General features: G+C 43.0%; 1 protein-coding gene across 1 annotated transcript; it reads left to right on the forward strand.

Annotated features, from left to right (window-relative positions):
- The first annotated feature begins 816 nt into the window (after positions 1–816).
- LOC112267342 (stathmin-3) lies at positions 817–16,463 on the forward strand. Its single transcript, XM_024445629.2, has 5 exons — positions 817–1,025; positions 12,856–12,951; positions 13,250–13,425; positions 13,597–13,788; positions 14,430–16,463. Exons 1-5 carry the CDS (start codon positions 1,007–1,009, stop codon positions 14,487–14,489), a joined length of 543 nt encoding a protein of 180 aa, XP_024301397.1. The 5' UTR covers positions 817–1,006; the 3' UTR covers positions 14,490–16,463.
- Positions 16,464–22,149: the final 5,686 nt, after the last annotated feature.

The following is a 22,149-nucleotide window of genomic DNA, read 5'->3' on the forward strand; positions in this document are numbered from 1 at the left end:
TACAGTCTTCTCTGAACCAAATTTGGGGAAAAAAGGCGCTTTTAGATAGAAAATGGACAGAAAATGAAATCAACAATTAAATAACACAGGTGATACATTAAAGGTAGCAGGGAACTGTAGATGTAGAAATTGAACTATTGAAGGCAGAGACAGGGGTTGGAACCAAAATTATTTTCCAATCGTTATTATCCAAACTCCTATTTATTTACTTCCATTCCCGCATAATAAAGTTCTGAACTGGTTCGAACCCCCAAAATAGTAACGGTTCATATAGTTCCTTTCATAAATTTTATCTTGTGAAATCAACATGGATTTTACATTTAGCTCATAAATTAGCTCCACCAATTAATGTGGATAGAGCAGCTTGCTATGGCACAGGTAAGCTGTTAGTTGTTTACATGTTTGATGGACAGATAAGTGCTGGTGTGAGAAGCGATTGAAATCTCACAGGGGGTGAGAGAGCCAGAGAAAGGGATGCTCATGGAGGAGGCTTGGTTTGCAGCGCTGAGCATTATGACGTGTTTAGGCTATTACTAGCACATCCTCTTTTGAGGATGCACATCAGATCCTAAGATGTTCTACATAATGTTACATTTTAAGAATAAAACATATTAAAGCTACCTATTTAGTGCTTTAGCGAGGGGTACTGTAGTATGTGTGCCTGCCTGTGTGTGTGAAAGAGAGAGAGAGTGAGTGTGTGTGTGTGTGTGTGTGTGTGTGTGTGTGTGTGTGTGTGTGTGTGTGTGTGTGTGTGTGTGTGTGTGTGTGAGAATAGGCCTCTCTCTCCCCTCCACCCCTCCCCTCTCCTTGTCTCTGGCAGGTTGCAGCAACCCCTATCGAGTCGAGCCGGCTGGTCATTGTCCACGCAACACCGCAGAGAGGCTTGTGCATTGCACCACTTGGAGACAGATATACACACAGAGCCATCTCTCTCCTCCTCCTCTCTCACATTCTTGCCTCTCCTCCATCCGGCAGCATCCTACTCTCGCCTCCACCTCCAGCAACCATGGCCAGCACCGTATCAGGTAAAACATCCAACATTTTGTTATCAACTATCTGTTATAAAATGGGGGTGGACATGTATTTATCAGATGAAATCCTTCTGTTGTATGATTTTAGACAGAATATCTAGATGTTATTGAAGATGCGTTGCTGGGTGGGGAGCGTTTTGGTATGAACTGAGATGTGTTGCTCATATAGGTGGTTTATTTTCCATGTAAAATAGATCTCTGAGAGCATCATTTATTTGACCTAATGTCTGGCCACATCAAATTTGTCCATTTATGAATGGAAGAGGATCTAGGAATCACATTTGTTTCATTTGAATGCTTATAAAGGTCATATGTACAAACTGAGGGTTGCATTTGTTATGTCCGTCTAAAATGACCAACCATGCTGTGTATCATGTTCCTAAAGAACTGGATTATTTCATGGGATCAGATCATTTCCATTGCTGATTGGAGATCTCAGGGATTTTCCTCAGTCGTGCCAAGAGCTGTGATCTTAAATGGCACATTATTCCCTATATAATGGACTATCTTTGACCAGGGCCCATAGGGATCTAGTCGCAAGAAGTGCACGATATAGGGAATAGGGTGCATTTTGTGACACAACCAAGGTGTGACTGCTGATAAAATGGCTGCTTGATGATGCAGACCTGAAGCAATAAAAAGGGCTTGGAGTCATTGGGCTTGCAATGCGGGAAGCTATAGGTCCCATACAGTTTATTCCATATTAATCACAAAGGGTTTAAACCTCTGACAAACCTATGATACATTACAGTATTTGATACAATATATTGTATAGAATGTATCACAATATGACTCAATAAAATATGATACAGGACAGTATAACAGCTCCACCCTTTAGGCCTGCTTATTTGATCCTAGAACAGTTCAGAGATCACCGACAGCTATAGGATCATGTCAGCATCATCAGCCACGCAGCCAGCTAAAAGGCAGGCAGTTTGTGATGAACATCAATACTCATTTCACATCTTTTCCATCAAAGAATAACTGTTCTTAGCGTAGGTATTACTGTTTGACTATATATACAGCATGGAATAAGTATTTAACGTGTTATGGTGCTGTAGATTATCAGCCTGTTGTGTCATATCAAAAGCTTAAGCGCTGTAACAAACTCTACAGTTACTGCAGTGTCAAAATAATGTGTAAAGAATCAGTAGCATACATAAGATTATCCTGTCAGTCAATCCTTTCTTTTGTGGAAGTGAACTGTAGATCTCTCTGAAGAGCTGATCTTCAGTAGGGATGAGCTAATCCAATCTTAAACCCCCTCTACATCAGTGATCTTTTATCTAACCCCACGGTACATTTATTTTTAAGTGCGGTACACCAGACTTAACATGTTTGACATTAGAGAATTTGTCAATGACAGGAGGTTTGTCATTATTGATCGATAACAATAGTTTTTCCTTACAAATGTCAAACCTACAATGCTTTTCTGTCATTATTTGTTTTTATGCATGAGTACAATTGCTCACTGGTAATTGTTGGCATTTGTTGGCATGGTATCATGTAATATCTTATGTTTCACCAAGTCGTGGCTGAATGACGACATGAATGACATACACTCTAACGGCATGATAGAACAGCAGCTTCTGGTAAAACAAGGGGTGAAGGTCTCTGTATATTTGTAAACAACAGCTGGTGCACGATATCTAAGGAAGTCTCGAGGTTTTGCTCACCTGAGGTAGAGGAACTCATGATAAACTGTAGACCACACTATCTACCTAGACTGATTTCATCTGTATTTTTCGTAGCTGTCTACATACCACCACAGACTGATGCTGGCACTAAGACTGCACTCAATGAGCTGTATTCCGCCATAAGCAAACAGGAAAACGCTTACCCAGAGGCGGCGCTCCTAGTGGCCGGGGACTTTAATGCAGGGAAGCTTAAATCCGTCTAACCAAATTTCTATCAGCATGTTAAATGTACAACCAGAGAGAAAAAAAACTCTTGGCCACCTTTACTCCACACACAGAGACACATACAAAGCTCTCCCTCGCCCTCAATTTGGCAAATCTGACCATAATTCTATTCTACTTACAAGCAAATATTAAAGCAGGAAGCACCAGTGTCTCGGTCAATAAAAAAGTGGTCAGATGAAGCAGATGCTAAACTACAGGACTGTTTTGCTAGCACAGATTGGAATATGTTCCGTGATTCTTCCGATGACATTGAGGAATATACACCACATCAGTCATTGGCTTCATCAATAAGTGCATCGATGATGTCGTCCCCACAGTGACTGTACATACATACCCCAACCAGAAGCCATGGATTATCGGCAACATCCACATTGAGCTAAAGAGTGAGCTGCAGCTTTCAAGGAACGGGACTCTAATCCGGAAGCTTATAAGAAATCCCGCTATGCCCTCTGATGAACCATCAAACAGGCAAAGCGTCAATACGGGACTAAGATCGAATCGAACTACACCGGCTCCGACGCTCGTTGGATGTGGCAGGGCTTGCAAACTATTACAGACTACAAAGGGAAGCACAGCCGAGAGCTGCCTAGTGACACGAGCCTACCAGACAAGCTAAATAACGTATATGTTTGCTTAGAGGCAAGTAACACTGAAACATACATGCATCAGCTGTTCCGGACAACTGTGTGATCACGCTCTCCTCAGCCGATGTGAAGAAGACCTTTAAACAACAGGACTGATAACCAGGACGTGTACTCTGAGCACATTTTCAACTTCTCCCTATCTGAGTCTGTAATACCAATGTTTCAAGCAGACCACCATAGTCCCTGTGCCCAAGAACACTAAGGTAACCTGCCTAAATGACTACCGACCTGTAACACTCACGTCTGTGGCCATGAAGTGCTTTGAAAGGCTGGTCATGGCTCATATCAACACCATTTTCCCTGAAGCCCTAGACCCACTCCAATTTGCATACCACCCCAACAGACCCACATATGATGCAATCTCTATTGCACTCCACACTGCCCTTTCACAACTGGAGAAAAGGAACACCTATGTGAGAATGCTATTCATTGACTACAACTCAGCATTCAACACAGTGCCCTCAAAGCTCATCACTAAGCTAAGGACCCTGGGACTAAACACCTCCCTCTGCAACTGGATCCTGGACTTCCTGACAGGGCGCTCCCAGGGGGTACGGGTAGGTAACAACACATCCGCCACACTGATCCTCAACATGGGGGCCCCTCAGGGGTGCGTGCTCAGTCCGCTCCTGTACTCCCTGTTCACTCATGACTGCACGGCCAGGCACGACTTGCAGATAACACAACAGTGCTAAGCATGATCACCAACAACGACGAGACAGCCTATAGGGAAGAGGTGTTACATCTGCTCCTGCCACACCCTCCACTTCTCATCCTGGACCACCCTAACCTGCCACCACTCTCCCAGTGCTCTCTCTCTCTCCTTCTCTCTCTGTGTGTATGTGATTATGTGAGTGGAGAAAGGTGTGCTGGAAGCAGAGCAGATTCCCACCAGCTGGAACCTGTTCCATAATCAAGAACCCTACAAATACTCAGCTCTGCCACTTCCACGCTGCCAGATTGCAGCCTCTACTCAGTCAGTCTGCATTTCTAGCTGTTTGTTCCTGCAAAAATGTAGTTATCCTGTTGAGCCTGTTTTCCCAAGCCTCACGCTGCTTTTTCTCTCTGCTACAGTCCCGTCTGCTCTAACTCTGGTACCTGTCTCCAGTCCCTCGTGTCCTCAGTCCTGCTTCTCTGCCCTGGATCCCCGCTCTACTGCTTCATTGGATTCCGCTCCAGACCTGCTTACCCGGTTCCTAGTCTCCTTAACCCCAACCTCAGCCTAAGTCCGAATTCCATACTACCCACCCGAGATTCCCCTAGACTGCACCCCTCTTCCGCATTTCAATAAATACATTGATTACCTATTCTTGTCTCCTCGTCTGAGTCTGCATTTGGGTTCACCTGCACCACCCGTGTAACAGGAGGTCAGAGACCTGACCGTGTGGTGCAAGGACAACAACCTCTCCCACAACGTAATCAAGACAAAGGAGATGATTGTGGACTACAGGAAAAGGAGGACTGAGCACGCCCCAATTCTCATCGGCGGGGCAGCAGTGGAGCAGGTTGAGAGTTTCAATTTCCTTGCCGTCCACATCACCAACAAGCTAACATGGTCCAAGCACACCAAGACAGTCATGAAGAGGGCAAGACGAAACCAATTCCCCCTCAGGAGACTGAAGAGATTTGGCATGGGTCATCAGATCCTCAAAAGGTTCTACAGCTGCACCATCAAGAGCATCCTGACTGGTTGCATCACTGCCTGGTATGGCAACTGCTCGGCCTCCGACTGCAAGGCACTACAGAGGGTGGTGCATACAGCCCAGTACTTCACCGGAGCCAAGCTTCCAGCCATCCAGGACCTCTAGCCATTGTCAGAGTAAGGCCATAAAAATGGTCAAAGACTCCAGCCACCCTAGTCATAGACTGTTCTCTCTGCTACCACACGGCAAGCGGTGCCAGAGCGCCAAGTCTAGGTCCAAGAGGCTTCTAAAACAGCTAAACAGGCTCCTAAACATCTAGTCAAATGGTTACCCAGACTATTTGCATTGCCCCACTTCCTCTTCTACGCTGCTGCTACTGTCTGTTATTATCTATGCATAGTAACTTTAATAATTCTACCTACATGTACATATTACCTCAATTACCTTGACTAACCGTTGCCCCCGCACATTGACTAACTGGTACCCCCTGTATATATACAGTTGAAGTCAGAAGTTTACATACACTTAGGTTGGAATCATTAAAACTCGTTTTTCAACCACTCCACAAATCTTTTATTAAAAAACTATAGTTTTGGCATGTCGGTTAGGACATCTACTTTGTGCATGACACAAGTAATTCTTCCAACAATTGGTTTACAGACAGATTATTTCACAATGAATTAACTGTATCACAATTCCAGTGGGTCAGACGTTTACAAACATTGACTTGAATGTGACTTTAAACAGCTTGGAAAATTCCAGAAAATGATGGCTTTAGAAGCTGTTCTGTCTCCTATAGATGAACGTACTTTGGTGCGAAAAGTGCAAATCAATCCCAGAACAACAGCAAAGGACCTTGTGAAGATGCTGGAGGAAACAGGTACAAAATTATCTATATCCACAGTAAAACTAGTCCTATATAAACATAACCTAAAAGGCCGCTCATCAAGGAAGAAGCCACTGCTCCAAATCCGCCATAAAAAAGCCAGACTACGGTTTGCAACTGCACATGGGGACAAAGATCATACTTTTTGGAGAAATGTCCTCTGGTCTGATGAAACAAAAATATAACTGTTTGGCCATAATGACCAACGTTATGTTAGGAGGAAAAAGGGGAGGCTTGCCAGCCGAAGAACACCATCCCATCCTTGAAGCACGGGGGTGGCAGCATCATGTTGTGGGGGTGCTTTGCTGCAGGAGAGATTGGTGCACTTCACAAAAATAGATGGCAACATAAGGGAGGAAATGTCTGTGGATATATTGAAGCAACATCTCAAGACATCAGTCAGGAAGTTAAAGCTTGGTTGCAAATGGGTCTTCCAAATGGACAATGACCCCATGCATACTTCCAAAGTTGTGGAAAAATGGCTTAAGGACAATAAAGTCAAGGTATTAGAGTGGCCATCACAAAGCCCTGACCTCAATCCTATAGAAAATGTGTTGGCAGAACTGAAAAAGCATGTGAAAGCAAGGAGGCCTACAAACCTGACTCAGTTACACCAGTTCTGTCAAGACGAATGGGCCAAAATTCACCCAACTTATTGTGGGAAGCTTGTGAAATGCTACCCGAAACATTTGACCGAAGTTAAACAATTTAAAGGCAATACTACCAAATACTAATTGAGTGTATGTAAACTTCTGACCCACTGGGAATGTGATGAAAGAAATAAAAGCTGAAATAAATCACTCTCTACTGTTATTCTGACATTTCTTAAAATAAAGTGCTGATCCTATTTGATCTAAAACAGGGAATTTTTACTTGGATTAAATGTCAGGACCTCTACACCAGGATGTGTCAGAGGAAGGCCCTATAAATTGTCAAAGACCACAGCCACCCCAGTCATAGACTGTTCTCTCTACTACCGCATGGCAAGCGGTACCGGAGTGCCAAGTCTAGGAACAAAAGGCTTCTCAACAGTTTTTACCCCCAAGCCATAAGACTCCTGAACATGTAATCAAATGGCTACCCGGACTATTTGCATTGTGTGCCTCCCCACCCAACCCCTCTTTTACGCTGCTGCTACTCTCTGTTTATCAAATATGCATAGTCACTTTAACTATACATTCATGTACATACTACTTCATTTGGCCCGACCAACCAGTGCCCCCCCACATTGGCTAACCGGGCTATCTGCATTGTGTCCCGCCACCTACCACCCACCAACCCCTCTTTTACGCTACTGCTACTCTGTTTATCATATGTGCAGTCACTTTAAACATATCTACATGTACATACTACCTCAATCAGCCCGACTAACCGGTGCCTGTATAAAGTCTCGCTACTGTTATTTTTCACTGTCTTTTTACTGTTGTTTGAATTTCTTTACTGACCTTTTGCGTACCTAATACCTTTTTTGCACTGTTGGTTAGAGTCTGTAAGTAAGCATTTCACTCTAAGGTCTACACCTGTTGTATTCGGCGCACGTGACAAATACACTTTGATTTGATTAATCTTTGCGAAACTGTTTCAGTTCTTCAATATTCTTAAGATGTCTGGTGTGAGCCTCTCTCGAGGTCATGCCTCAGCATTTTAAATCAGGTTGAGGTCAGGACTCTGACTGGGCCACTCCAGAAGGCGTATTTTCTTCTGTTGAAACCATTCTGTTGTTGATTTACTTCTGTGTTTTGGGTCATTGTACTGTTGCATCCCCCAACTTCTGTTGAGCTTCAATTGGCAGACAGATAGCCTTACATTCTCCTGCAAAATGTCTTGATAAACTTGAGATTTCATTTTTCCGTCAATAATAGCAAGCTGTCCAGACCCTGAGGCAGCAAAGCAGCCCCAAACCATGATGCTCCCTCCACCATACTTTACAGTTGGGAAAAGGTTTTGATGTTGGTGTACTGTGCATTTTTTTTCTCCACACATAGTATTGTGTGCTCCTTCCAAACAACTCAACTTTAGTTTAATCTGTCCACAGAATATTTTGCCGGAAGCACTGTGGAACATCCAGGTGCTTTTTGGACAGTGGCTTCTTCCGTGGTGTCCTCCCATGAACACCATTCTTGTTTAGTGTTTAACATATCGTGAACTCGTCAACAGAGATGTTAGCCTGTTCCAGAGATTTCTGTAAGTCTTTAGCTGACATTCTAGGATTCTTCTTAACCTCATTGAGCATTCTGCACTGTGCTCTTGCAGACATCTTTGCAGGACGGCCACTCCTAGGGAGAGTAGCAACAGTGCTGAAATTTCTCCATTTATAGACAATTTGTCTTACTGTGGACTGATGAACATCAAGACTTTTAGAGATACATTTGTAACCCTTTCCAGGTTAAAGCAAGTCAATGGTCTTCTGAGATCTCTTTCGTTCGAGGCATGGTTCACATCAGGCAATGTTTCTTGTGAATAGTAAACTCAAATTTTGTGTGTGTTTTTATAGGACAAGGCAGCTCTAACCAACATCTCTAATCTTGTCTGTTGCATTTGGGGTAAACTTGGAACATTGAGATATAAAGAGATGATTGATCAGACTAATAGTATATAAAGGAGTGAGAAGTTAATGGTTCTCTGTAGCAAGACAACTAAGCTTGGAATGTGCTGAGTGCAGGGAAAACAATTGCATGTGACAGTACTGATAAGGGGGGAAACCGTTGAATGCTCATATCACTTAGTTCCCTGCTTAGCAAGAAGGATGCAATGTTTAGAGATAAGGAGGAGACTTACCACCATGAGGGAAGCCATTTTCTTTGCTGTTACGACCCTTTGGGAAGAATTAAACTTGTTTAAGCTTCTCTAGTGTCTGTGAGTTATTTACTCTGTAAAATAAGAACCTAACATGTCTCGTTGATTGGACTCCATGTTAGCTGACTCCTGACTCCAATTAGCTTTTGGAAAAGGCATTAGCCTTCGGGTTCACATACTTTTCCCAACCTACACTGGGAATGTTTAAGTGATGTATTCAATATAGACAAGAAAAATACAATATTTTGTGTGTTTTTAGTTTAAGCACACTGTGTTCATCTATTGTTGTGATTTAAGATGAAGAGCAGATAAAAAAATGTCTGACTAATTTATGCAGAAATCCAGGTAATTGCAAAGGGTTCACATACTTTTTCTTTCCACTGTAGAACATAGCCACAGGGTGTTCTGGTTATGACTGCTGTTTCAGATATGGCTCCCTGGCTCTAGCTGATAGAAGATTCATTCTCTGCCAAGCAGACAGCGATATCACCTTGGCAACACACATTTTCTAGGAGCAATCGACTCACACAGACACACACCAGCTACCCTCTCTCTGTCTCTCCCACTCCATGCACACATGCAAGCACACTCACTGACACCCACAGACACACACAAACACTGTAGGCCATTAATTTCACTACACACAGAGCTTGCACGCTAGGACACAATCCCTTCATTGTGGTGCTTGACTAAGTTGGTTGTCGCTTTGACATCGTGCCAACTTCTAAATGTATAATCTTTGTCTAAAATCGTCCCACCAGGCCATTATTTTACATAGTGTGCACTCACATGCAAACACACACACAAATAAACAAACCTTCCGTCCCTGAGCTGCTCAACTGAGTAGCCCTGCTGCAGTGGGTGGAGAGAAGGGGAGGGTTGGGTCTGCACTCAGTCTGACCCACAAACTGTGTCGCCAGGGAAACCGTGCCTGTGTTTGCGATTGTCTGATTACACCGGTATCTATTAAATTACCTTGAGTGTCTGGGAGAATTTATGAACATGCTGTGGGTAGATATTTCCAGTAGTCACAGATCTTGGATCAGTGTACCCAAATCCTAACACACTACTTCATTGGATTCCGCTCCAGACTTGCTTACCCGGTTCCTAATCTTCTTGCCCCCAGCCTCAGCCTTAGTCCGGATTCCATACTACCCGCCCGACATCCCCCTGGACTGCACCCTATCTCCTCTCCCACTTTTCAATAAATACATTGGTTAGCTATCCTTGTCTCCTCGTCTGAGTCTACATTTGGGTTCACATGCAACGCCCCGCGTAACAGGAGGTCCGAGACCTGACCGTGTGGTGCAAGGACAACAACCGCTCCCTTAACGTGATCAAGACAAAGGAGATGATTGTGGACTACAGGAAAAGGAGGACCGAGTACACCCCCATTTCCCTCGACGGGGCTGCCGTGGAGCAGGTTGAGAGCTTCAAGTTCCTTGTCGTCCACATCACCAACAAACTAACATGGCCCAAGCACACCAAGACAGTCGTGAAGAGGGCACAACAAAACCTATTACCCCTCAGGAGACTGAAGAGATTTGGCATGGGTCCTCAGATCCTCAAAAGATTTTACAACTGCACCATCAAGAGCATCCTGACAGGTTACATCACTGCCTGGTATGGCATCTGCTCGTGCTCTGAGTCTTTGACCTACAAATGGTCAAAGACTCCAGCCACCCTAGTCATAGACTGTTCTCTCTGCTACCACACGGCAAGCGGTACCGGAGCGCCAAGTCTAGGTCCAAGAATCTTCGAAACAGCTTTTACCCCCAAGCCATAAGACTCCTGAACATCTAATCAAATGGCTACCCAGACTATTTGCATTGCTCCCTCCCTCTTCTACGCTTCTACTCTCTGTTATTATCTATGCATAGTCACTTTAATAACTCTACCTACATGTACATATTAACCCCTGTATATATAGCCTCGCTATTGTTATTTTACTGCTGCTCATTAAATATTTTTTACTTTTATTTCTGACTTTTTTTGGTATTTTCTTACAACTGCATTGTTGGTTAAGGGCTTGTAAGTAAGCATTTCACTGTAAGGTCTACATCTGTTGTATTCGGTGCATGTGACACTTTTGATTTGATTTGATTTCCTGCCTAAGTTTGCCCACTTTGCTGATTAAGTAATCATTCAAATAATTAGCAACATCAAATGTTTTTGTGATGAATAAGCCATCTGATTCGATGAAAGATGGCGTTGAATTTGCATTTCGGCCCATCATTTCATTTAAAGTACTCCAAAGATCATTCCCCCCCATCTCTTTCAACCATAGAGTTTTTAAATTCCACATCAATCCATGGAGCCTTAACTGTTTTAACAGTCAGTTTCTTAACAGGTGCACGTTTGTCAATAATTGAAAGAAGCAATTTCATAAAAATACTACAGAACTAAATCAAGTATATACACTACCGTTCAAAAGTTTAGGGTCACTTAGAAATGTCCTTGTTTTTGAAAGAAAAGCACATTTTTCGTCCATTAAAATAACATCAAATTGATCAGAAATGCAGTGTAGGCACTGTTAATGAATGTAAATGACTATTGTAGCTGGAAACGGCTGATTTTTTGATGGAATATCGACATAGGCGTTTCAGCACACGGACCCTCGTTACACGTCAGTGAAGATCTCTCTTTATTTTATAAGGACACAGAACGTCATTTCTAGGAAGGAGTTCAAACCCCTGTTGACAAAGATCTTGTGACACTGAAAGATGCTGCTAAAGAGAGGAATGAACTTGATGAACTCAGCCAAGTCAGTCGTGTTGAAGCCATCCTTGCTACTGGCATGTATGTTGCCGTGCAGGCCCTACCGCAGCATTTTTTGTGAGCTGTCTCCTCACAAGTGTTGGTTCACAGTGCACAATCCAACCGAACCTGAAAGTGGTAGCTCTGTGACGTATCGAATCATTATCACTGACGCTACGTAAATATTACATGAGCCAAAGCACAGTGAGGAGTCAAGAGGAAGGAAGTTTGCCACATGCAATTGTAACTTTAATGTCATCCAACTTCTAGCCATTGTGCCTGTTTCTGCCTCAGACAACTCCTTCATTGCTGCCCAAACATGATTTGCATAAAAACAAAAGGCAGTTGGCTAAAACTGGAACAGGAACAACTTCCACTATGTTCATTGTTGGCTTAGTTGAAAATCTTTTTTTCATTATTAACCAGTTCCGTTTTTACTCAACCGTCAGCTAGGGTTCAATACCGGTGACCGGTAGAAAATAGTCCAAATAAAGAAAAACCCTTGAATGAGTAGGTCTGTCCAAACGTTTTACTATTTTCTACATTGAAGAATAATATATATGTATGTACATATATTAATATATATTGTATATAAAAAAGTGTATATATATTTTTTCCCTGCCTCTGGGGCCCATGGGCCTGGCCCCAGGGGCTTCACCCCCGGTAAATCCCTGCGCTTAATCCGGCCATGCCGTCATATTGAACCCTAACACATACACATACACACTCTTGGACACACACTTATCTGCAACACACACCGTACAGTGCCCGTGGATAAGCTACAGTATGGACATGTAATCCACCACATACACACACACTGCACTGTCCTAGTGAGTGGGTGAAGTGAAAACCAGAGATAAATGTCTACATATGAATAATTGATCATTCTCTCAATGTTACTGGCGACGGGATTAAACCCACCAAAATATTCATGCCATTCGTCCTGTCATACAGTCATTTGTTATGAGCAATATACAATACAACCTGAATTCAACCTTTTCACATTAGACCTTTTGTGCATACATTATCTAATCATATGATGATATCAGCTCTGTTTAGCGAATACAAAATGGCTGTATCATTCACAATAAATGCCAGATGCCAATTTAAAAGTGGATTCAAGGATAACTGTGGATATCTCTTCTCACTCTGTCTTCTCCTCTCCCTCTTTTCCAGCCTACTCGGACAAGATAAAAGAGATGTCCATGCTGTCTCTGATCTGCTCCTGCTTCCACTCACAACCACATCCCAACAGCCTCTACCAATATGGAGGTTAGTGATGAAGAGCTCTATGCGTTTGCCTGTGTCCCATAGAGATCATATAATTATGCTCAGAATGTAATTCTATGGTTTGTCTATCCATCCACCTTTGCTTTTTGTTTCTCTTTCTCTTTGTCACTCTCTCTCTCTCTCTCTCTCTCTCTCTCTCTCTCTGTCTGTCCAACATCCCCCTTTCTGTCTGTCTATCAATCTTTCTGTCTGTCCATCCTACCCATCCTGCCTGCCTGCCTGCCTGCCTGCCTGCCTGCCTGCACAACCTTACTGCCCTAATACCTGTTGTCCTCCACAGACATGGAGGTGAAGTCCCTAAACAAGCGGGCATCCGGCCAGGCCTTCGAGGTCATCCTGAAGGCCCCCGCTGACCTCTCTCCTGACAGGCCCCAGCCGCTGTTCTCTCCCCCTAAGAAGGACCTCTCTCTGGAGGAGCTCCAGAAGAGGCTGGAGGCTGCGGAGGAGAGGAGGAAGGTAAACAGAGAGCATGACAGAGAATGGGTCTGCAATATCTTTTTCACCCCTCAATTCTAATCATGCTTCCTCTCACTCTCCCTAATCTTTCTCACCATCTATCCCTCTTCCACACTCCCCCCTCTCTGTTTATCCCTCTTTACCATCTCTCTCACTCTTCTCTCTCTGCAGTCTCAGGAGGCCCTGCTCCTGAAGCAGCTGGCTGAGAAGCGGGAGCATGAGCGAGAGGTGCTCCACAAGGCCCTGGAGGAGAACAACAACTTCAGCAAGATGGCAGAGGAGAAACTCAACTACAAGATGGAGGTCAACAAAGAGAACCGCGAGGCCCACCTTAATGCGCTCAAGCAGAGGCTCCGTGAGAAGGTAAATCTCCCACTGACTGTCATTCGAAGCTATGGCCTAGTCTAGAGAAATGAAAGACGTGGAGCATTATGTGGGTACCGAGTAGCGAGTAGAGTATCAAAGGCAGGGTTGGAGGTGCTCTTTGGTTTTAGGGGGCTACTGTAATGGTTAAAACAAGGAGGACCAAGGCCGTAGACATATGCATTGTGAATACCTGTGAGGATGACCTAGCCTGTGTGACAACAGGATGAAACGCAATATAATTAATTTATTAGCCTGAATGCCAGTCTGCAAGTAGATACCATTCTGTAACATCCTTGGCAAGCCAACAATTTAGCATTGCTAAGTGGAGAAACAATCAGTTGTCTTTACTCTTGTTGGATGGCAGTTGAGGTTGAAACATGAAGAATAGAGGAAGGTCTTGGACCATGTCTTGTCCTTCGGAAGAACAATTCTACGAGGTTATGGTTCTATCTATCTGTGCTCATATATCTAGGCTATCTCTCAATCGAATGACATGACAAGCAGAGAGAACCACAAAGCAAAGTAAATTTATGTGTTAGAGGCTACAACATGCAGGGAACAGTGGGAATATCTACATGAACTTATACTGTGGTATCGTATTGCAATTATTTTCTAACTTTCAGTTTGTTCTATCACAGGAAATCCATGCTGATGAGGTCCGTAGAAACAAGGAACTCCAAGCTGACCTCTCTGGTTGAAGATATTTTCTACGGTTTTGTCAAGAGATTCTCGTCTGGTTTTGGTTGGAAAGAAATGCTACTTTTTTAAATCTCGATGTCTGAAAGTCTCTTGCATTGTTCAATATACACTGGTTTCACAAGCTAATAATTCAACAACAACTTACACCGATTGTTTCTCATCTCTCAATTTATTTATTTAAAATAATATTGATATTGAACATGGGTAGAGCTGAAGTAAGGCCCAAGGTCAAGGGTCAGATTTACTAAACATTTGCACCTTTCTTAAGACTGCACCTGTGAGTTCATACAAGGGAATAAAATGAAAACATTTGAAACATTTCTTCTTTATCTTAGGAAACCTATTCCTTCTCTTACCTTTATTTTACATTTAATTTTACATTTAAGTCGTTGTGTTTGGTTCTGTCTGGAAAAATAATCAGTCAAATTTTACACTTGTGCAAATGCTTGGTAAGTCGGGCCCTCTGTGTGTGTCAGACCTAAGAAGCTACTGTTAGATCATAATGATGAATTTCCCTTATTGATCCAAAAACATAGCTCAATAGTTATGCTTAATTCTCATAGGAAGTCATGATTATGCTGCATCTGTACTGTGAGCAAACCTGTTACACATATTGCCAAAATGTCTCTCTCTTGAAAAATGAGCTTGAGGTCTTTACACAATCCCTCCATCTATTGTATAAGATACTGTATAACAGGGGAGCAGAGCCAAGCTAAATTGATTCAAGTGTTGCCCTTGCTTGAACCATGTGTAAAAGGGGTATCTGATAATATACAATATTCAGCACACTCTATGGGCAAACACTATAACCTGGTCATTCATCATATATAGTCACACCCATTGTCAGTTTGTGCAGCCATCTTCAATCAAGCATGCAACGTCAATCAAGTGACTGTATAAAATGGAGCACAGTCGCATTTAGGCTTCAGTTCAATAAAGTTCAGTATTCAGTTTGCCGTATACGTCAGTAAAATAACAAGGTTACGATACATACGTTTAAACTGCTTTAGGAGTGGGTTCCGGTCTCTTTTAGGTTTAATTTCCTAGCTACTGAAATCTCCCACACAGTCTGTTTATTTCTGAGAATCACTCAATTCTGTTGTCACTTTAGGGGACTACATTTAGTAACAAGATGACTCCTCTACAGAGTGCCATAGTTGCAGTGAGATACAGAGCAATGTGACAGAACTGTTTTAATGCAAATTATATGCAAAGTGTTTATTTGATTTTGTTATTGGATTATGATGTGAATGTTGGCATGTAATGTAGAGGCATCAAATGCTGACACAGCACTGAATGTATTGCCAGACATACTTACCCTTCTAGCAGCATATATCTTAATTTGGTCATCCTGTTGTTGCAGGAATTTTCCTGCTTAGCAGGAAATGCAAACTTGTAGTGTATTTAAGGTTTAAAAAGGCTTCTAAAGTTTGTAATTTCCACTTAAAAATGTCAGACTTGATTTACTCTAATAAGTAAATGTAACAAACCCTACAAAAATGTCCATTCATTATAATCCACATAATACTTCACAGTTCTTGTTGCTGCAGGATCATTTTCCTGCTGTAGCAAACTGGCTCAATTTAAGATCCTGTATCTGTAGGCAACTCGTGCCTGGTTTCCCTATAGCAGTGTTATTTGGGATAAGACTGCTCAGCTTCAGTAGGGTTCTGCTAGGACACATTCCTTTCATGCAGATGCTTGACTTGGTTGGTTGTCGCCATGTATTAAGTAACCTTGACACCGTGCCAACTTCTGTTTTTATTCTCTTTGTCTAAGATGAGTCCACCAGGCCACCATGCTTACACAGTACATACACACACACTGTTGGCCATTCATTTAACTTAGATTCACTGCATACAGCGACTCTGTGTGCATAACTCAACAGTATCTCACCTTTAATAAAAGGTTAACTGGCTGCTGTTGCTGGAATATAAAGTCTGATGAACTATAATAAAGTTGGTGATACCTTATTTTGTCATTTACATTTGTGACCCTTATTAATTAACATATTACAATTTTTACAATAACCACGTTTCCATCCAGACTTTTTATGCCAGTAAAGTCCATCTCGGGTTAATGAATGTCATGACAGGCCTGATGGAAACATGACATTTGTCGGTAAACTTTCCAAATGTCGACAAAATAAAATCCACTAGTCAAGGTGGTATCTTTTTGTTTCAATTTTTATTTTATTTTATTTTATTTTTATTTCATTTATTTAACCAGGTAGGCTAGTTGAGAACAAGTTCTCATTTACAACTGCGACCTGGCCAAGATAAAGCATAGCAGTGTGAGCAGACAACACAGAGTGGAATAAACAAATTAAAAGTTTATAACACAGTTCAATAGTCTATATAAATGTACAATGTGTGCAAAAGGCAAATAGATAAATGGCAGAAACTCCTTTATGCGCAAATATTTATATAATAATCATCTCGAAACTTGGAGTCACGGAATCAAATCAAATCAAAGTTTATTTGTCACGTGCGCTGAATACAACAGGTGTAGACCTTACAGTGAAATGCTTACTTACAGGCTCTAACCAATACTGATTAGCACGCACTATATACCGAGGCTGGTGGAGCACCGGTTAGTCAGGCATTGAGGTAGTATGTAGATATGGTTAAAGTGACATGCATATATGATGGCAGATGTTGGAGGGTGGTGGGTGGGACACAATAGATAGCCCTCACCACCTGGGTAGTATGTACATGAATGTATAGTTAAAGTGACCATATATGATAAACAGTCAGCAGCTAAAAAGTCCAGGATCCAGTCCTGCAGAGGGAGGTGTTTCCATGCGGTAGTAGAGAGAACAGTCTTTGACTGGGGTGGCTGTGGTCTTTGAGGATCCTTAGCTTAGTGATGAGCTTTGAGGGTACTATGGTGTTGAACGCTGAGCTGTAGTCGATGAATAGCATTGAAGCTCAACAAGTCAATGAGAATTGTTTGGTATGTCTTGGTCACATTGAGGGATCTGGCACCACCCGGTCCTCTGACTTCCTCCCAATAGGCTGTCTTGTCGTTGTCGGTGATCAGGCCTACCACTGAAATGATGGTGTTGGATGGAGTCATGCAGTTTAACAGAGAGTAGGCTGGGGAGCTCCAGTGTTGATTAAATAAATTATGATGTTGCAGAGGGAGGTGTTTCTTCCTTAGCTTAGTGATGAGCTTTGAGGGTACTATGGTGTTGAAAGTGCGATGGTGATGAGCTCCTTTGCAGTTTATTAGGCTACAGATTAAATAAATTATGATGAACAGATGGGTCTTAATAAGTACAGAGGGTCTTACTCTGGTGACATGATGATCGATGCATGGCTGCCATTTAACAGATAAAAATCATCTTGCTCTTTTGTACATAATATTTAATCATGTACTGTATGTAGCCTACCTGCACTGTATCGGTGAGATGTTAGCTAGAGCGTACATGCCAAGACCAGAGTGTGCACATTCTATATATGACGCAACATATTAAATAAAAACATTTTTTGTGACAAATCCATCAGTAGAGTTGAAAATGCAATGGAAACCCATGGGAATTTTATGACAAAAGTTATTTTTATGTGCACTACATACTCAATTGGTGACGCAATGTGTACAATGCGTGTACAATGCGTGTACAAGCGTGTACAACGCAAGACTTGGCGTCTACCCAGATTTATCGAATTAGCAGTAATTTACTTAGTTCTTAGTTTACTCACTCAGTACAGCCTGACGCACACTCTATATAGCTGATAAGAACTACTGGATATTGGAACACAATGCACAAAGAGAGATCTTGACAACTTACAACTTCCACTGGAGATCGGGAAGATGCCCCAGGAGACTGAAACATCGCTGAGAGGAAGTGCCCAGAGGCGGCGCCGAGATTGTAAACAAAGGTGAGGGAAGCGGTGTGGCCTCCGGGCTAGGCAAAAGCTAACCCCACAACGGCACACCCGACAAAACTATTGGGCTAGAGGAGCGCAATGTCTCAGGGCTGATCGTACTGCAGAAGACTCTGGTAAGACCAGAGGAGGTAGTCTGTGCATTTATGTAAACAAAGCATGGTGTACAGACAGTAACATAATCGGGAGTCACTGCTCAACCAATCTGGAGAACCTGATGATTAGGTGCAGGCCTTTCTACTTGCCTCGGGAGCTTACATCCATTGTTGTTACTGCAGCCTATGTACCTCCGGATGTTAATGCTAAACTAGCAATGAAAGAATTGCAGGTTGCTATTAGCAAACAGCAAACTGCACATCTTGATAGTGCTTTTATTGTATTAGGGGATTTTAACCACTCAAATCTGAAAACTGTTTCTCCCAAATTCCACCAAAATGTCTCCTGTCCCACTAGAGGAGACAATACACTAGACCACGTGTATACAAACATTCCTGAGGCTTACAAAGCCATTCCCCTCCCCCACATGGGACAGTCTGATCACCTTTCACTGTTCCTACTCCCCAAGTATTTACCCCTCATTAAACGCATGAAACCATCAGTGAGGACAGTCAAAGTGTGGTCAGAGGGGTCAGACTCATTACTACAGCACCAGTTTCAACACACAGACTGGAGATTTTTTACCACTCAGGCCACCCTTTGACTCCCATACGGACATTGAAACATATGCTTCTTCCATTCTGTACTACATCTGCATCAACAATGTCACCAGCCATAAACTAATAAAGACCTTCCCCAGCCAGAAGCCTTGGATGAACAGAGAGGTCTGACTACTGCTAAAGGCACGCGATGCTGCTTTCAGATCCGGCGATGCAGAAGCCTACAGATCATCCATGGCCAACCTAAAAAAGGGAATCAAGATAGCTGAACATGACCACAAACTGCGGATTGAGGAGCACTTCAAAAACAACTCCGACCCTCAACGCATGTGGCAGGGCATCCAAGCCATCACAGACTACAGGCCAAAAAAACCTACCCCCACTGCCAGCGACGTCTCCATCACCGACGAGTTAAACAGGTTCTATGCTCGCTTCGACAGGGACAACAAAGATCCAGCCATCAAAGTTGAGCTCCCCCCAGACGACCTCCCCCTCAGACTATCCATCGCAGATGTGTTGTCTGCACTGAGCAGAGTGAATGCACGTAAGGCTGCTGGTCCTGATGGCGTCCCCGGTCGTGTGCTCAGAGCATGTACTGGGCAGCTGGCCGAGGTGACCTAGGGATCAGCCCCTCTCTCTGTAACTGGACTTTGGACTTCCTAACCAACAGACCCCAGTCTGTCAGGTTAGACAACTTCATCTCCTCAACCCTGAACCTGAACAACGGTGTGCCACAGGGCTGCGTGCTGAGCCCCCTCCTGTACTCCGTCTTCACCCACGACTGCGTTCATGTATACGGTTCCAACATCATCTTCAAGTTCGCAGACGACACCACGGTGGTAGGCCTGATCAGTGACAATGACGAGTCATCCTACAGGGAGGAGGTCAAGCACATGGCTGCATGGTGCGCTGACAACAACCTGGCCCTCAATGCAAAGAAAACCAAGGAACTCATTGTGGATTACAGGACGTCTGAAAGCTACAGCCACGCCCCAGTTCTCATTGTTGGCACTTAGGTGGAGCATGTGCCCAGCTTCAAATTCCTGGGTGTCTAAATCTCCGAGGACCTCTCCTGGACCCTCAACGCCTCAACCTCTGCCTATCTCCCAAGATCCTGGTGAACTTTTACCGCTGCACGGTCGAGAGCATTCTGACTAACCGAACCACAGTGTGGTTTGGCGGATGCTCCATGGCCGACCGGAAGGCCCTGCAACGGGTGGTGAAAACCACGCAGCACATCACTGGTGCCCAGCTCCCTGCCATCATAGAACTCCATCGTAGAACTCACCGCTTGCGACTTTCATCACAAGCGGTGTCTGCGTAGGGCTCGCGGCATCATCAGGGACCCTTCAAATCCATGCCACAAACTGTTTGCCCTCCTACCATCAGGCAGGCGATACAGGTCTATACATTCCCACACTAGCAGGCTCAAGAACAGTTTATTTCCAGCTACTGTAACCCTGCTGAACTCTGTGACACGGCACTTGCCATATCCACCCGCCCACCGTTTAGTACTACCTATCAGGGACCTTGTTGCACTACTCTCTTTGCCATCTTCACGGTACTACTGGACTTTGACATTGCTTTGCAAAGTCTGATTAAGGACATAATTCAGTTGTACATGTACATGTCTACCTCGGTAAACTCATTACTGCTATCCCTGCATTTCAGGTGCATACCTCCTTGCACTTTAAATTTGCCTTCATTGCACATTTAGACTTGCCATTTGTACTTGCCATTTGACGTCATTGCACACTTATACATCCCACTTAATAATTTACACTGTACTTAACTGTTTCACTTGTACATTTTTTGCACTCTTTTATTTGCACTTCTGGTCAGATGCTAACTGTGTTTCATTGTACTGTAGCTGTACTTGTTCAATGACAATAAAGTTGAATCTAATCTAATCTAATCATGCACAGCCTTTTATCCGCAACCATATCTGATGGGAAAATGTACAATTTATTGACGGTCCCTAACTAAGGGAGATGGGCTATCCAAAGTCAACCCCGGTTTTGAATAGTTGTATGAAAATCTAGCAAATTAAATGGAAACCTAGCTATTAACCTTTTACTTTTGTTATTACTTTTGCCTCAATCAAACTAGAGCTGAATCAAATGATGAAACTATCGGCCAAACGATTGAAGATTTATATTCTGATATTTTTTTAGTGCAATGTGAGTTGTATTACTAACTATGTCAATATAATGTTATTGATCTGTCAGTTTCCCTAGCTAATTCCATGCTTTTCACACAGGCACAGTAATAAACAGCTCTGATGTTACAGGCTTCACTGTCATGGTGCACAGTAGAGATCTGCACTGATCAGTTTCTTCATCCTGCTGCCGCCTGCACCAGCTGTCTTTCTGTCTGACTCCCACCCACTACCAGCCAAGAAGCCAAGAAGAAAAACAAATCTACTTTGAAACAAAGTACCTCACACACATAGTTATAGGCTTAAAACAAATAAGGCACCTGTACCATGTCAGATATAGAGTTGAAATGTATTCAATTTTCAGTTTGCATCCCAATATTACACTTTATATACATCACAGAAGACTGAAATATAACAAAACTATTGACATAGAAACACCTGTTCTGCTATCCGACGGACTATTACTATAATTTGCATATTCTGAAGATAAACTTGGCTGTCATAACATTTGGGCTGTATTGGAAACTCGGAGCCTCCGAGTTAAAATTAACTTAAGTTATTTGTGTAGCGCTTCTTATTGGTTGATTCTGGTACTTTCAAATTGGAAACCCGGAGCTCATAATTCTACAACGACTAGTAATATCCGGGATCCTTGGTGTGTCCCTACCCTAAACCCTAACACTAACCTTAACCCCTGCTCTAGCCTTAAAGGGTGACAGTACTTCTTGATTTGGCCTAGTTTTAGATTTTGTTCATAAAAAAATGCTAGCGGCATTCAAACATGAGTTGGTTTCGGGGTGTGGCTTGATGTGGGTGTCTCGCGTGTGTTTGAAGGTGGAAAGACTTAGCCAAATTATTTTGCCAATTAGCTTCAACTTTGCAAAATTGGTTAGACTTTGGATAGCCTATCTCCGGTACTAGCGAGGAACCGTCTATAAATTACACAATGTAAAAG

This window comes from Oncorhynchus tshawytscha, linkage group LG02, assembly GCF_018296145.1.
Source record: "Oncorhynchus tshawytscha isolate Ot180627B linkage group LG02, Otsh_v2.0, whole genome shotgun sequence".
NCBI classification, from domain to species: Eukaryota; Metazoa; Chordata; class Actinopteri; order Salmoniformes; family Salmonidae; genus Oncorhynchus; species Oncorhynchus tshawytscha.

What these genes read in the sequence shown, in the direction of transcription:
- LOC112267342 (XM_024445629.2), top strand. An exon ending in CAGCCTCTACCAATATGGAG is followed by an intron (nt 12,952 to 13,249) that starts GTTAGTGATGAA and finishes TGTCCTCCACAG; the next exon opens with ACATGGAGGTGAAGTCCCTA. An exon ending in AGCAGAGGCTCCGTGAGAAG is followed by an intron (nt 13,789 to 14,429) that starts GTAAATCTCCCA and finishes GTTCTATCACAG; the next exon opens with GAAATCCATGCTGATGAGGT.